The following is a 12,891-nucleotide window of genomic DNA, read 5'->3' on the forward strand; positions in this document are numbered from 1 at the left end:
CAAATCAATGCTGAGGCTGAAGCTATTTGCGTCTTGGCTTGTTTCATCTCATCTCAATGCATCACAGAGAGAAGGAGAAGAAGAAGGAGTGGAAGAAGTGATGGATTTCCTTTTATAAGGCTCTGCTCAGAGAACGCACGTCTCAGCAAGACAGGCTGACCGAAAATCACTGAAATTAGTTCACACATTCTCCAAAGCTACGCTGAGGCTCTTGAGACAAAGTGTGGGAGTGTGTATTCCAGTCTTAAACACTCGATCATGAAGACAATTTGATTTGAAAGACAGATAGTACTGAGGAAAAATAAATAAATAAATGCAAACTGAGAATTAAAGGCTAAATGTATATTTTTGCGCATCATCTGAGGTTGAACCTCCTGGTGTAGGTTCCACATTCATCATCCGGACAGACCTGCAGCTTCAGCCACAGAGGCGATAGAAAGGCTGGATCGCTGAACAGGAATCTTGTGTTTTTCTACGACTTCCGACTGACCTCCCCACCCATACCTGATGCTCGCCGGCTGGCAGGAGTCCGAGGCGTTGCTCTTCTTCTCCTGGGCCTTGCTGAGGTCCGAGAGGCTGCTGCGGACCACCGCCTCGCCCTCGTCGAACATCAGGTGCAGCCGGTGGTTGGCCAGCTTGATGAGGACGAAGAAGACGGTGATGGAGGTGCAGTAGATGCTCAGGGCCATGGTGGTAGGAGGCAGGGCCTGCAAGAGAATGCAAGGAGATTTTTAAGACTTGAAGTTTATGCTGTGAAGATCAGGATGTGATAAATATGGGTATGGGGGAATCATTGCAGTATATTTCTCTCACGGAGGTTGAAAGCTGAGGGCAAAAACCCCCCCATCTGAATAGATGAGTCACGCTTTACTTAAAAGACTTCTGGCAGGCACACAATGGATGTCAGTACAGTGCCTTGCAAAAATTATGTATCATGTATTTTCTAACCATGAACATCAGTGTAGTTGATTGGCATTTCATGCGATAGACCAGAAAGCAGTGTATGTGCTGTGCATTGGGATTCAGAAACCTTTTACCCTGACCAAGAAAATCTAACCAATTCTGTGTGATTTTATCTCAGTCTAAATCCAACTTTTCTGCGAATGCCTGCCAGCTTTGTTGGAGAGTATTCTTGAGCAAACAGCCTCACAAAGCCCAAGGGTCACAGACAGATCAGGGATACACTGTTGAAGTGAAGTTTAAATCAAAGATAGGTTTTAAAATAACAACCCGCAGGCTTTGATCATCTGCACAGATTCACGGTTCAGACGACCGAATCTGCTGACGGGGCAACTTTTAGCCATACACTCAATAAATCCGGGAGAGGAAGAAGAAGTAAGCAGTTGGTGAAAAGCTGCACAATTGATCAAATTGCAATCACTATCACAGGTTGAGTATGTGCAATACTCTAACAGCAAAGGCTTCACTGGATGCGCCACTCTGAAGCAAATATTTTCAAAAATGACTCTGATTTTGTTAGTTTTGCTCAAGCAAAACTAGTAAAATTAACTGCAACAAACGAAGAGTATTTTTTAAGATGGTTCAAAGAAACATTTTTTCATCGTAGGGTCTGATATTTCAGGCGCCATGTGTTCAAATTATGTTTGCTAATAACAAATTTAGCTAATTTTAGGCAGACTTGCATTTTGCACTATGTGCACACCTAACATACAGCATCATATTTTGTTGACATTTTTTTTCTCACTTCAGAAAGTGAAACTTATATATCATATTATTACACATGAACTGAAATATGTCAAGCTTTTATTTCTCCAGTTTTGATTGTTATGGCTCATTATTTCATGTCGTCCATTAAAAAGTTTATTTTAAACAGGAATGTCAGGATTCAGGAAAAAAATGTGCTCCTTTTTTCTCCTTGTCCCATGTAAGACTCTTCTGACATCTCTGGTTCAGGACTGGCTTGCCATTAGAAATGCAAAATTTGTACATCATAAGCAGGATTTGTCTCGGCCGACTCCTTGTGAAGCTTCTTCAAGGTCTCGAATAGATTTTGCTCAACAATCCTCCCTGTTTGTAGTGCACCTTTTCCTACTGTACGTTTTCCTTCCACTGAACTTTCCATAAAAATGCTTGGATGCGGCACTCTGCGAGCAACCATGCTCACCCTACTTGTGGAGGGTGTCGATAAGTGTCTGCTGGACATTTGTCAGGTCAGCAGGCTTCCCCATGGTGGTGTAGATGGTCACATGTTCAAAACAAAACATTTGTACATTAAAACCGCTACTCCAAAATGGATCCTATGTAATATTCAAATATTCTGAGACAGTGGACTTTGGGTTTTTGCTATCTGTAAGCCATAATCACAACTTTCACTTTCAGAAATTAGTGACAAAAACATATTGAACGTTTTCACAATATCCAACTTTTTGAGCCTGCATGACCAAGTGACCAAGACACTAAAACTCTAAAAAAAGAAAAAGGAAGTTGACAGAAGTCATTTTTATTTTTGGTCACAAGAAGCTGCTCCAGCAGATTAGACCAAACTATTTAGCATCTGCACTGTAAAACATGATGGTGGCATGTTTAGTGCAACTGGATGTAAATTTCATGAACATCGAAAGGACAAACCAGCGCTATGTTGCATCGAAGCATATTTTTGTGTAAGAATGGCTCTGTCAAAGTCCTGGCCGTCATCAAACACATCCTCTGTGGCAGGACTTCACAGTTAAAGTTGACAAATGCTCTCCGTTCAATCTGAGTGAGTTTAAGCTATTTAAAGCAGCCTGTGGATGTGCAGAGACAGGCAGCTAATATTAGAGCAGCTTGGATCTTACATGATATTGACTGCGCAGATCCAAATGATACACTGTAGAATCGTTTAGTAATATTATGTCGTCAATCTTCAATTAATGGGGTAGCAGCACTCTTGGATGGTGCTGTACATATTTGTTATGAAACCAGTTCCATTTGTTTGAAATCAGAAAATAAAGGCAAATAACAGACAAATGCTTTTTTTTTTTTTTTTTTTACAAAATAATCCTAACTGATGGAGCCTGTGTAGCACTCATCATCATCATCATCATCATCATCATCATTACCATCATGAACACTGTTTTTTCATTGCTGTCAGATACTGGAGCAGCCATGCGTTGCATGCAGGGAAAAACAGTGCGACATTGCCCGTTTTGGGGGGTTTTTCCCCTCCACCCGCGATGCTCGCAATCTCTGGGCGCTGCAGCGAGCGACATCACGTACCTGCAGATCTGTCGGTTGTTTATCCAACGCGGAGTAAACGGGCGCATGAACACCCAGCTACACACACACACACCCCTACACACACACACACCTCGCAGCAACCTTCGCGGCCTTGAACATCACGATCCGCTCACGAAAAGCTCACCAGATGCAGAGACAGGGGGAGCATCAGCAGGAATATCCACAGATAGAGGTGGCAGGAGTTGTTGAATTTGTTCTGGTCCGGGTCGTGGTACCAGCCGCCGGTCAGAGATGCCCACACTCCCTGGCGCAGCGTCTGCACAACGTGGGAGCCCATGTCTCCTCCTCTCCGCTCGGCTTTCTGGACGGACGGTGATGGGGACGACGATGCTGCAAGGCTACGACGAGATGATCTCCTCTAACGTGAGCTGCTGTCACTGCGCCTCCATGTTGGAGCGATGCAGCAGTGCTCCCGGAGCCCTCTCTCTCATCCTCGGTCTCTCTCGACGGGGTCCTCTCGTTTGTCCGCCGCTGCTTCCGCGGATCTCATCTTGACCCTCTCGGCTGTCCCCTTCCTCCCTCTCCTCCGCTCCTACAGATGCGTAGCGCTGACAGCCCCTTCCCTTCTTCTCTTTCTCCTCCCCTCTCCGTCGTTTCTATTATGATTCCCACCTCCGTTGCTCGGGATGCGAGGCGGTATGGCAGGACGTCGCGTCACATAATCAAACAGCATTCCTATCTACATTTTGCAAGGCAACTGTTCGCATTCCTTTCTTGCCAAAATGGCGTTCTTATCAGTCAGAAGCTCAAGCGCATCCCATGCATAAAAATACATTTCTTATCACATTATGTTGAGATAACAGTATTTATCTTATTGTTTTGTGATAACAAACCTGTTCTTCTTGTGTGAGTGCTTAATTAAATCCTCGGTGTTTAAAACGCCATGCCGTTTCACTAAAAAGCACAATTTTAATAAACTTTAAAATTAATTTGATGGGCATTTACACTGAAGCCAATGACTGTTTACATAGTAAATGGAGGTTGGAAGTGGTGAACCACTAATGAGTTTCCGGTGTGAAACAGAACTAGGAACATAAACATTTCCATTGTACAGGAGTATCATCGGTGGTGCACTGCCTCCAGCCTGCCTCCAGCTAATGATCATTAGCTATAGTGTTAACAATTGCTAAATGCAAAGGTAGCAATGGTTTGGATGTTTATTAAATAGATTTTGCATAAAATATTATGACATTTTTTTACACAGACCAAAGAAATGTATATTTTGGGGGACTATGTCAATTAGTTTCTGCCTCTGCTGCAATTAATCTGGATTTATACCAAATGAGTTGGCGTTGTAGTGTCTGATAACACATTAAATTCGGAGGCCGTAGAAACATATTCCTAAGACAAGTTCCTTACACTGAGAATGATTACTAAATGGGAAGACTTGGAATTTGCTTTCTAAGTAAAATTAAAAATACAGTCTTGAGGGGAAAATTTGCAGTAACACTACTGTTGCTATTCTGACAACTGAAATATAAATATAAAAATAAATACAAATCAAAGTAGCTTTGGATATTTTTCATTTCATAAGAGAATTCAGTTTTCTGTAAGCAACGAGAACAATCGAAATTTAATGTGTGCCAACGAAATATTAAAGTGTGACCTTTTTTTGGCAGTGATACATTTTAGATTGAATAATTAAGGAGATATACTTTGTGTACTTTAATTTTAATTTAGGTGATTTTCATGGAATTAGCTAAACTTATATTTAAAAACATAGATTTTTTTAATAGCCTTGCAATTGTCAACTTCCAAAAATAATGGTCAGAATACTTTTTTGCCAAAAGGGTTCCCCCCCTTCCTTTTCTTCCTTGCTTAAAACATCTCTTGGCAAGAAAGGAATGGCGATTTAGGACTTTTATTGTTTTAGGACGGTGATAATATGCAAAATGAGCATGCCATAATCTCACCCCACAAGCGGTTTTAATGGAGAAATCATACCTTCAGTTAAATCACATAATGCATACCATACCATACCAAGCAAGCATGCTTTGTGGATGCAATAGTGTGGATGCAATAGTTAAGCATAAAGTGTTGAAATGTAATATATTTTAATACATTAAACATGCATTCAAATTTATGTGCAGCAGTTTAAAGTTGTGCTTCAATGTCAACATTGTCAATGGGCATGTGTGTCGGAGTGGATGGGGGTTTTTATGGTTGACTATTCCAATAATTTCCATGAAAGCGCGCTCTCCGCAGACATTCCTACGGTGGCTCCTCCTTCCTCCACTCCAACTGCTGCGCTCGTCACGTGTCACCGCGTCCACCAATCAGTGACCAGCAGAGCCAAACCGGAGCGCAGCAGTCCTCAGATCCAGCCAGCCGCTGCTGCGACCCACTCCGCTAAGCGACACCAACGGCGGCGGTGGCAGGGGGAGGGATTGTTTTGGTTAAAGTTTTTGGGATTGTTGTATTATCTTTCTGTCCGCGTCTTGATAAGAAGTTTAACTTTTAAGATGTTTTGTGCGCTTTTCGTTTGCTCACCGGTTTTCTCCCCCCACTCGGAGGAGAGACTGTGGATGAAGCGGTTTTAAAAGAGGAGCAACTTTTCCCAAACCAACCAACGGGCTGACCTATGCTAAGCTAACCCGCTAGCCAGGAGTCTGGAATGCAGCCGGAGTTTGTGCTTAAAGTTCACAAACCAGCGGGCAAACTTTACATTCCGCAACTCGACTGCTACGAGCTGTTTACCTGCGGGTTTGGACGGGACACCAGCCCCGGGGAGGCTCTGTGTTTCTCCTCGGGTCGGACGGTGCAGGTGCACCTCTTGCGGCACCTGCGGAAACTTGGTAACTTTGGTCCATCGGTTTAAGGCTAACTTTAGTTTTCTCACAGGGCATTTTGGTATCACGTCGTTACTTAGTTTGCTTACAAATATGATATAGGCAATTCATGGCGTATTGGTCGCTTTTAATAAGTCTCAGGCGTCAGCCCGTGAAGCGGTGGTATTTGCTAAGCCGTATTTCGGCTAGTCTTAGCGAGCAGCCTCGCTGGGTTGCTCATTGACCATCATACTTCTACCGGAGTGGCGACGTGGATACACGCTTGTAGGCTTCTTCTCTCACAGGACTTTTGCACGATTTGACTTTTCTGGGTGCTGCGGAGGGGATTCACCACGCTAAAGTGACATAATGAGTATATTTAAAAGTTATATTTTAAAGTTTTAAGTTTTTTTTTTTTTTTTGGTTCTATAAGCTCTGCACCCTATGGTGCCGCTAGGGCCACCGAGAAATGGATGTCTCGCAGGCCGCTTCCCCAAACGGTGAAGGGCGGCCGGGCGGCGGTGGGGCCGGGGAACATGCCTGGACAGAGTGCCCGACTGTCCGGTCGTGGGCTCACTCTGCCCCGCTGTGTCCCACTCGGTCCCTGTGGACCGCCGCGTACGACTACGAGGCAAGCGGCGAGGACGAGCTCAGCCTCAGGAGAGGGGACGTGGTCGAGGTCCTGTCCAAGGACGCTGCGATCTCCGGGGACGAAGGATGGTGGACGGGCAAGCTGAACCACCGGGTCGGGATTTTCCCTTCTAATTACGTCACATACCAGCCCGCTATTTACCGTCTTCCCGCAACCAGTGGGTCGGCGGGGGTGTCGGAGCAAGTGCCCAGCTCGCCCACTCAGATTCCCTTCAGTGAACTGGTGCTGGAGGAAATCATTGGCGTGGGTGGGTTTGGCAAAGTCTACCGGGGAACATGGAAAGACCAGGAGGTCGCGGTGAAAGCGGCTCGGCAAGACCCGGATGAGGACATCAATGCCACCGCCTCCAGCGTCAAGCAGGAGGCCAAGCTGTTTTCCATGCTGCAGCATCCCAACATCATCAAACTGGAGGGGGTGTGCATGGAGGAGCCCAACCTGTGCCTGGTGATGGAGTATGCCCGAGGCGGGACGCTGAACCGGGCGCTGACTGGAAGGCGCATCCCACCACACATCCTGGTCAACTGGGCCGTGCAGATCGCACGCGGGATGCTCTATCTGCACGAGGACGCCGTGGTACGCATCATCCATCGGGACCTGAAGTCCAGTAACAGTAAGCAAAGATTGGAGTTTGTGTGTGAGAGTGAGCAATAAAAGTATTCCTACCATTTTGATTTTTTTTTATATGCTTTTGTCAAGTTTCAGCAAAGGCCTTGCAGATTAGGATTTTATTTAGGGGACCAAAACAAGTAGCTTTACTGTGAAGTAAAGGGAAAAGGGAGTATGGTTTTCAAATAAATATTCAAATCAGTCAAAATCTAATTTATTATTTAGCAGCATTTCTATTCACACCCATGTAATCAACCCACTCACATAATCAATAAATGACATGTCCTTGTTTTTTTTTTTTGCTCTTATTTTGTGCCTATGTACTTTAAGTAAATGGTCCATCCATTTCTTTTTCATCATAAATATATCCCATAACAATCATAAAATGCAGAAATCTAACATGTTTTAATTTATTGTCATTTTCTGATCTGATCCCTGTTTGGGTGAGTTGATCACTCTGAAGCATTTCTCTGGTGGGTGTAACTTCAAGCATGGTGGGTATAAGACCTCCTGCGGTTCATGGCATCACTTCATACTTGGAAAAAGTTGAGTGAGATTTTAATAAAACTGTAAAGATAGTGAATGCCACATGGGCAAAATGCCAATGACCTTTGGGTAACTTCACATCAGTGTAAACAAAGCTGCTCTGTTTAGGCTTTTACATCAGTGAACAGTATAGTTCAGTTCAGAGGAGCTCCAATGATGCACAGCTCAGGTGGGAGAATTTATCAGTATGAAACGTGGTGGTGGCAGCATCATGCTGTGGTGATGTTTTTGTTCAGAGGGAACTGTTCAAAAATATCCAAAACGTTTTGAGGCATTTCATAAAAGACTTGCAGATGTAGTTGTAGAGAACAGTGGTTCCACAAAGGGCTGACCCAGGGGTTTGAATAGATATGCACAACACACTCTTTATTTTTATTTGTTAAAAACAACAGAGAAAATATTACCATGCACTTTCCACATGACTGAGACATACATTGTTGATCTGTAATGTAGAACTCTATTAAAATGCCTAGAATGCATTCACCTTGTAACTTTTCACAATACAAATAAAGACTTCAAGGCTAAAGGCACCTTAGCAAGGCGTCATAATTGATTAAATTGGACATTTGGAAATGTTTAGCTTTAAAACATCTCAACTCACCTAGCGCTTACACCAGTGTCAAATGAAGCTACTGCAACTCCGTAATCCACATGTTTCACCGCAGTACTTGACCAGTCCAGGCCTTTTACTTTGCATAGGCTGAAAATGCAACAAAGTGTAGAGGAGGGGGGATGAAGCCATCGAGAGGATGTGAACTAAGGTGAAGAGTTTGCCCAGCTGGGCCACTTTGCCTGCTCCGAGTCCCCCTTATGCTTCAAAACACACAGATTCACTTTCCCAGCCCCCTCTCCACCTAAAGCTGAAATGTTGTTCAAATAAAGTCTGTGATTTATCAGACACGTGTGCTTAACAGCCACAGGGAGGAAAAAGGTATCTGTTCATATTTAATCATTTATCTGTACAAACCATTAGCTCCGGCATTGTATGACATTATCAAAACCGCTGTTTTATTGTTTTCTCAAAATAATTTCCAAAATCAGTTTATTTAAGTGAATCAGTAACATTTAATCAAGACTCAGTTTGAAAGAGAAAAAGTGCAAATGATTCACTGGGATGTGCATTTTTAGACTTAATACAGTAAAACTTTTTACAACTGTAAGCATTGGTTACTTATCAGCTTCCTCAGTTTAGTTTTCCACAAGGTGCATAGTTCTTAACATTTATTGTGGAAAAATTTGCAGCAATATTGCTAATATTTCAGCTTGTCAGATGAGAAGAGATGAAAAGTGTATAACATTTTGCATTAACAATAAAAAGATAGGTTTTGTCTATTTCCTGGCCTTTTTCTGCGACTTTTCTTCTACTTGCTTATGATGGAGTATAAGAGCCAGGCTCTGAGTTTTTGATTTGGGTTTTAATTACGAGTAAAGTTGGACGAGAATAAAGTCGTAATTTTATGATAACTTTTCACCATACTATGCTAAATTGCGGGATACTGGTGGTCTTATAAGGTTATAGTTGGCACTGCGTTAACAAATAAGTAAATACTAAAGGTTTTAACACATCCAAAGCAAATTTTCAGCCCCAGGACTTTGAAACGATTGTTTAAACAACTTTTTATCTAATAGAAAGAACCAGACTTGCTGGATCAGGTTACATATCACTATATGAAGCTTTTTAATATGACAACTTACTTCCGGCAATATTGCGTCTTTTCTCTGCCAATATTTAAATTATTCTGCTAATACGACTGGGTTCTCGTAGTATTATGACTGTATTCTTGTATTTGAAAATAAAAATCTCTTAGCTTGGCCATAAAACTCCGTCATACTTGCTTTACTGACCTTTTCTTTAAACTATCAAACTTCTCCATCTCTTCTCTATGACGGTAGATATATTTCAAAACACCTGTGCTTGTACCCTTCACCCCCCTTTTTTTTCCTCTGCTCAGTTTACAACAGGGCTGTGTAGCTTCTTCTACTGGCTAAAACAGGCAGCCTGTTGATTAGTTTGAACACTGCTGCCACCTAGTGACCGGAGGCTTGTTTATCAGTCAAGCAAGAATAAGGACAATTATAAAGTCCTGCTTCTCGCGCCCCCCCTTGACACTTCGCCCCACTATTTGAGAAGTACTGGTTTAAGGGAACAAAGCCGGTGATTTAGTAAGTAGGAACAGGCTCGATACTGTGAGACTTTCCCTTCCATGACAGGCTCATGTCGCTTGCTTTTGGTTCACAGAGTAGCAGGCCTACTGTTCCAGTTCTGGTAATTGATAAGAGGCCAGCAAACTTTTGTTTCCCAGGACTGAATAATGAATGGAAAGGGACTGGAAGTGGGGAAAAAAAAGGGTTTGAGTCACATAGCCAGAGACACAGGCCACTCGCTTCAGCTCAGGTGTGTTTATGTGTGTAATGTGACCCTAAACACCATTTCTCTCCCTTTTGTGATCGGAGGCTCCCATCAGCCCGGGGCCATGTGGGGAGCAGCTGTGGCGTAGCGATCCCTGTTTATCTCCAGCTGTGGGAGTCGACGTGTGAATGTCGGAACAAAACCTGTGAAATGTACACATACCAGACTGTCCAAGCGCTCTAGGTTAAGACTTTTTTGCTGGATTTGAAAGGGATCGGGTTGCACTAATGCGGAGGATCCTATGACTAACGAGGTTTTTGGTGCATGAGGTAGTTAAGCCATGACAAAAAAAAGTCTTTCCACAAATATTTCACTCAACTAAACAATGTTAGATTTATTAGAAGTGCGTGTTACCGAGATTGATAAGAAAAATAAGCCTCACAAGTAGGACTAAAACTGATTAAGTAGGAATAAAACTGATTATGTACATAGCAAGGGTTTATCGATGCACCGATCAGATATATTGGGGCCAATTCCCAACCAATTTGAGCTCTGACTTTCTGATTCCTCAAAGAAAACTATAAAAGTATTTGTTCATACTTTGTTTTGAGTGAATTAAAAAAAATACACACACCAGGGTTACAGAATGCTCTCTTTTCATTACTGAAAATGTATAGATGCATTTAAAAATTTCCAGGTTATGGGACATAAGTTTCTAAAAATTAAACCCAGCTTTACTGAACTATGTTTCAAGAAGGAATAAACAGCTGTTTACAGTTTAATAGTTGGGAGCAAAGAGCCTCAAGAATAATTTCTGGCATTATCTTCCTTTAATCGTTTATGTATAGAGAATAAAACACCAGAGACAGATGAGTCCATAACCGTGTTTCCATCCATGTTTTTTTTTTTGTGCACATTTTGTAGTATCGCATCAGAAAAAGTTGATGAAAATGGCTAAATTGGAAATACTTTCTCAATTTTTTTCTCATTCATTTGAGGTGGTTTTTTTGGTGAAAGTCAATGAGCTAAATGGGATCTGGAAACACATTTGAGGAATAAGTTTTGGTGGGCGTAATATTTACCTCATGTGACTGATCAGCTGTCTCCTCTGTCTGTGTTTTTATTTTTTTTCTCTGGACAGCATGTAATGTCGCCAATAGCAGTTGACAGCACAATTTCAACTCTCCTGATAGCAGTGCGTTCCTAGAAACTTCTCTCCACTTTGCTAAGATGTGGGGTCCATACTAGTTTGCAACCTCTACTTCCTGTTTATTACAGCCATACGTAGCATCAACATCTGACAAAATTACGCCTTGCATAGCCTGGTTCATTTGCTCAGAAACTCAGATCATTTGTATTTTTTCTTTTGTGCAACATTTTAAAAGTTCGCTCAAAATTTTCCTGACAACTGGATGTTACACATGTTTTACAGTGAAAATAGGATTTCACTAGCATTAGCAAAAGGGAGCATGTCAACATAGCTAGCGGTTAAAATTAACTTTAGCATCTTATTTACTGATTAGCGGGATTACTTGGTTGGTGGATCCAAACCCTACCGGTGAGAGTTCCAAAGGATTGAGAAGATGGATCTGGTATCATCAAGGGATTAAAACAAATTAACTTCCTGTTATCCAATGACTCTCACTACTGTAGCACTCTCTTATTTTCCTGTGTCAAAAACCTTGATGACGCTGGAAGTAAAGTGGTCTTCACTTATTAACAACTTCCACACCAATGAGTGGTGTTGCTATGGCTACCTCGTGGCAGTATGGCATATTTACTTACAGCTTGCCTTTTTTTTATAACAAATATTTAGTTGTTGTGCAACCAATTGGCTAATTTTTAGCAGGATCGGTAGTTTGTAGAGTTGCCTCGGAATATTTTTTACCTTTGGTCATCTCGATGTCAAAGAGGCCAAGTCCAGATGTTGTATTAGTTTAGATAAAGATTTCTGGTTTAAATATAAACCAGATGGAGCAGAAGGATTTAACAGTTGAGGTTGTGTAGACTGTTGCTGCTAATCGGGTGTTTGGTTGACATACGCAAACACACTTCCCCCAAACAGGCGGAGTGCGGCAAACACAAATCACTATGTTTGCCATGTCACCTCTCTGTGAAACGGTGGAAACCTAAGCTCCAACAGGGAGCACTTAATATAGAAGTCATGGAAGATCCTTCACAATCTTCTTTATTCTCAAACTTCACAAGTAAAAAAAACCTGATAAGAAACGTGTCCGTTTGAAACCGTTTTTCCCACACAGTTTAGAGAACGATGGAGCCTGAATCCTGTCAACAGCAGAGTGGAGACCTTCACACAGAAGATTGTTTCAGGGTCAGAAGTCTGGAGATAGTGTAGCCAATACTGAGTGCTATCTAGAGTCGGTGAACGAAGCTGTGTGTGTGTTTGGTCAGAAGCAGGACAGTTGGTTCACAAAAGCCTCTTTATGACACACAAGCACTCCAGTGGCACCCTGCAGTGTGTTGAGTTGTTTTCCCAGTAAAGCAACAACAACAAAATCTATAATAATGAAGCTCAGAAGAGATGTTGCATCTGCTGCTGCAGGCTTGTCTGTTTGTTTTGGCTTTAAATAACTAAAAAGATAGTAGAAAAGAGATTAATCTCTGTGCAGGGTTAGGGTTACTACAATAAGAGTTCAACTTCTGCTCAAATCACATTGCATTATTTATGTTTTGCTTGCACTATAAACATTGATATGGCCTGGTGTGTACAC

General features: G+C 42.2%; 2 protein-coding genes across 2 annotated transcripts in view; one reads left to right on the plus strand and one right to left on the minus strand.

The window, feature by feature from the left end:
- Positions 1 to 3,758, minus strand: part of pcnx2 (pecanex 2) — a 28,318-nt gene extending 24,560 nt beyond the window's left edge. The window contains exons 1-2 of the mRNA XM_032553405.1: positions 3,362 to 3,758; positions 505 to 707 (exon numbers count right to left, since the gene is read on the minus strand). Of these exons, the coding sequence (XP_032409296.1) occupies positions 505 to 707; positions 3,362 to 3,514 (356 nt within the window). The 5' untranslated portion in view covers positions 3,515 to 3,758. The remainder of the gene's footprint in view (positions 1 to 504; positions 708 to 3,361) is intronic.
- Positions 3,759 to 3,920: 162 nt separating this feature from the next.
- map3k21 (mitogen-activated protein kinase kinase kinase 21) overlaps positions 3,921 to 12,891 on the plus strand; it is a 29,163-nt gene continuing 20,192 nt past the window's right edge. Inside the window, exon 1 of the mRNA XM_032553406.1 lies at positions 3,921 to 7,267. Coding sequence (XP_032409297.1) covers positions 6,475 to 7,267 — 793 coding nt within the window. The 5' untranslated portion in view covers positions 3,921 to 6,474. The remainder of the gene's footprint in view (positions 7,268 to 12,891) is intronic.

The sequence above is a fragment of the Xiphophorus hellerii genome, chromosome 22, assembly GCF_003331165.1.
Source record: "Xiphophorus hellerii strain 12219 chromosome 22, Xiphophorus_hellerii-4.1, whole genome shotgun sequence".
NCBI lineage: Eukaryota > Metazoa > Chordata > Actinopteri > Cyprinodontiformes > Poeciliidae > Xiphophorus > Xiphophorus hellerii.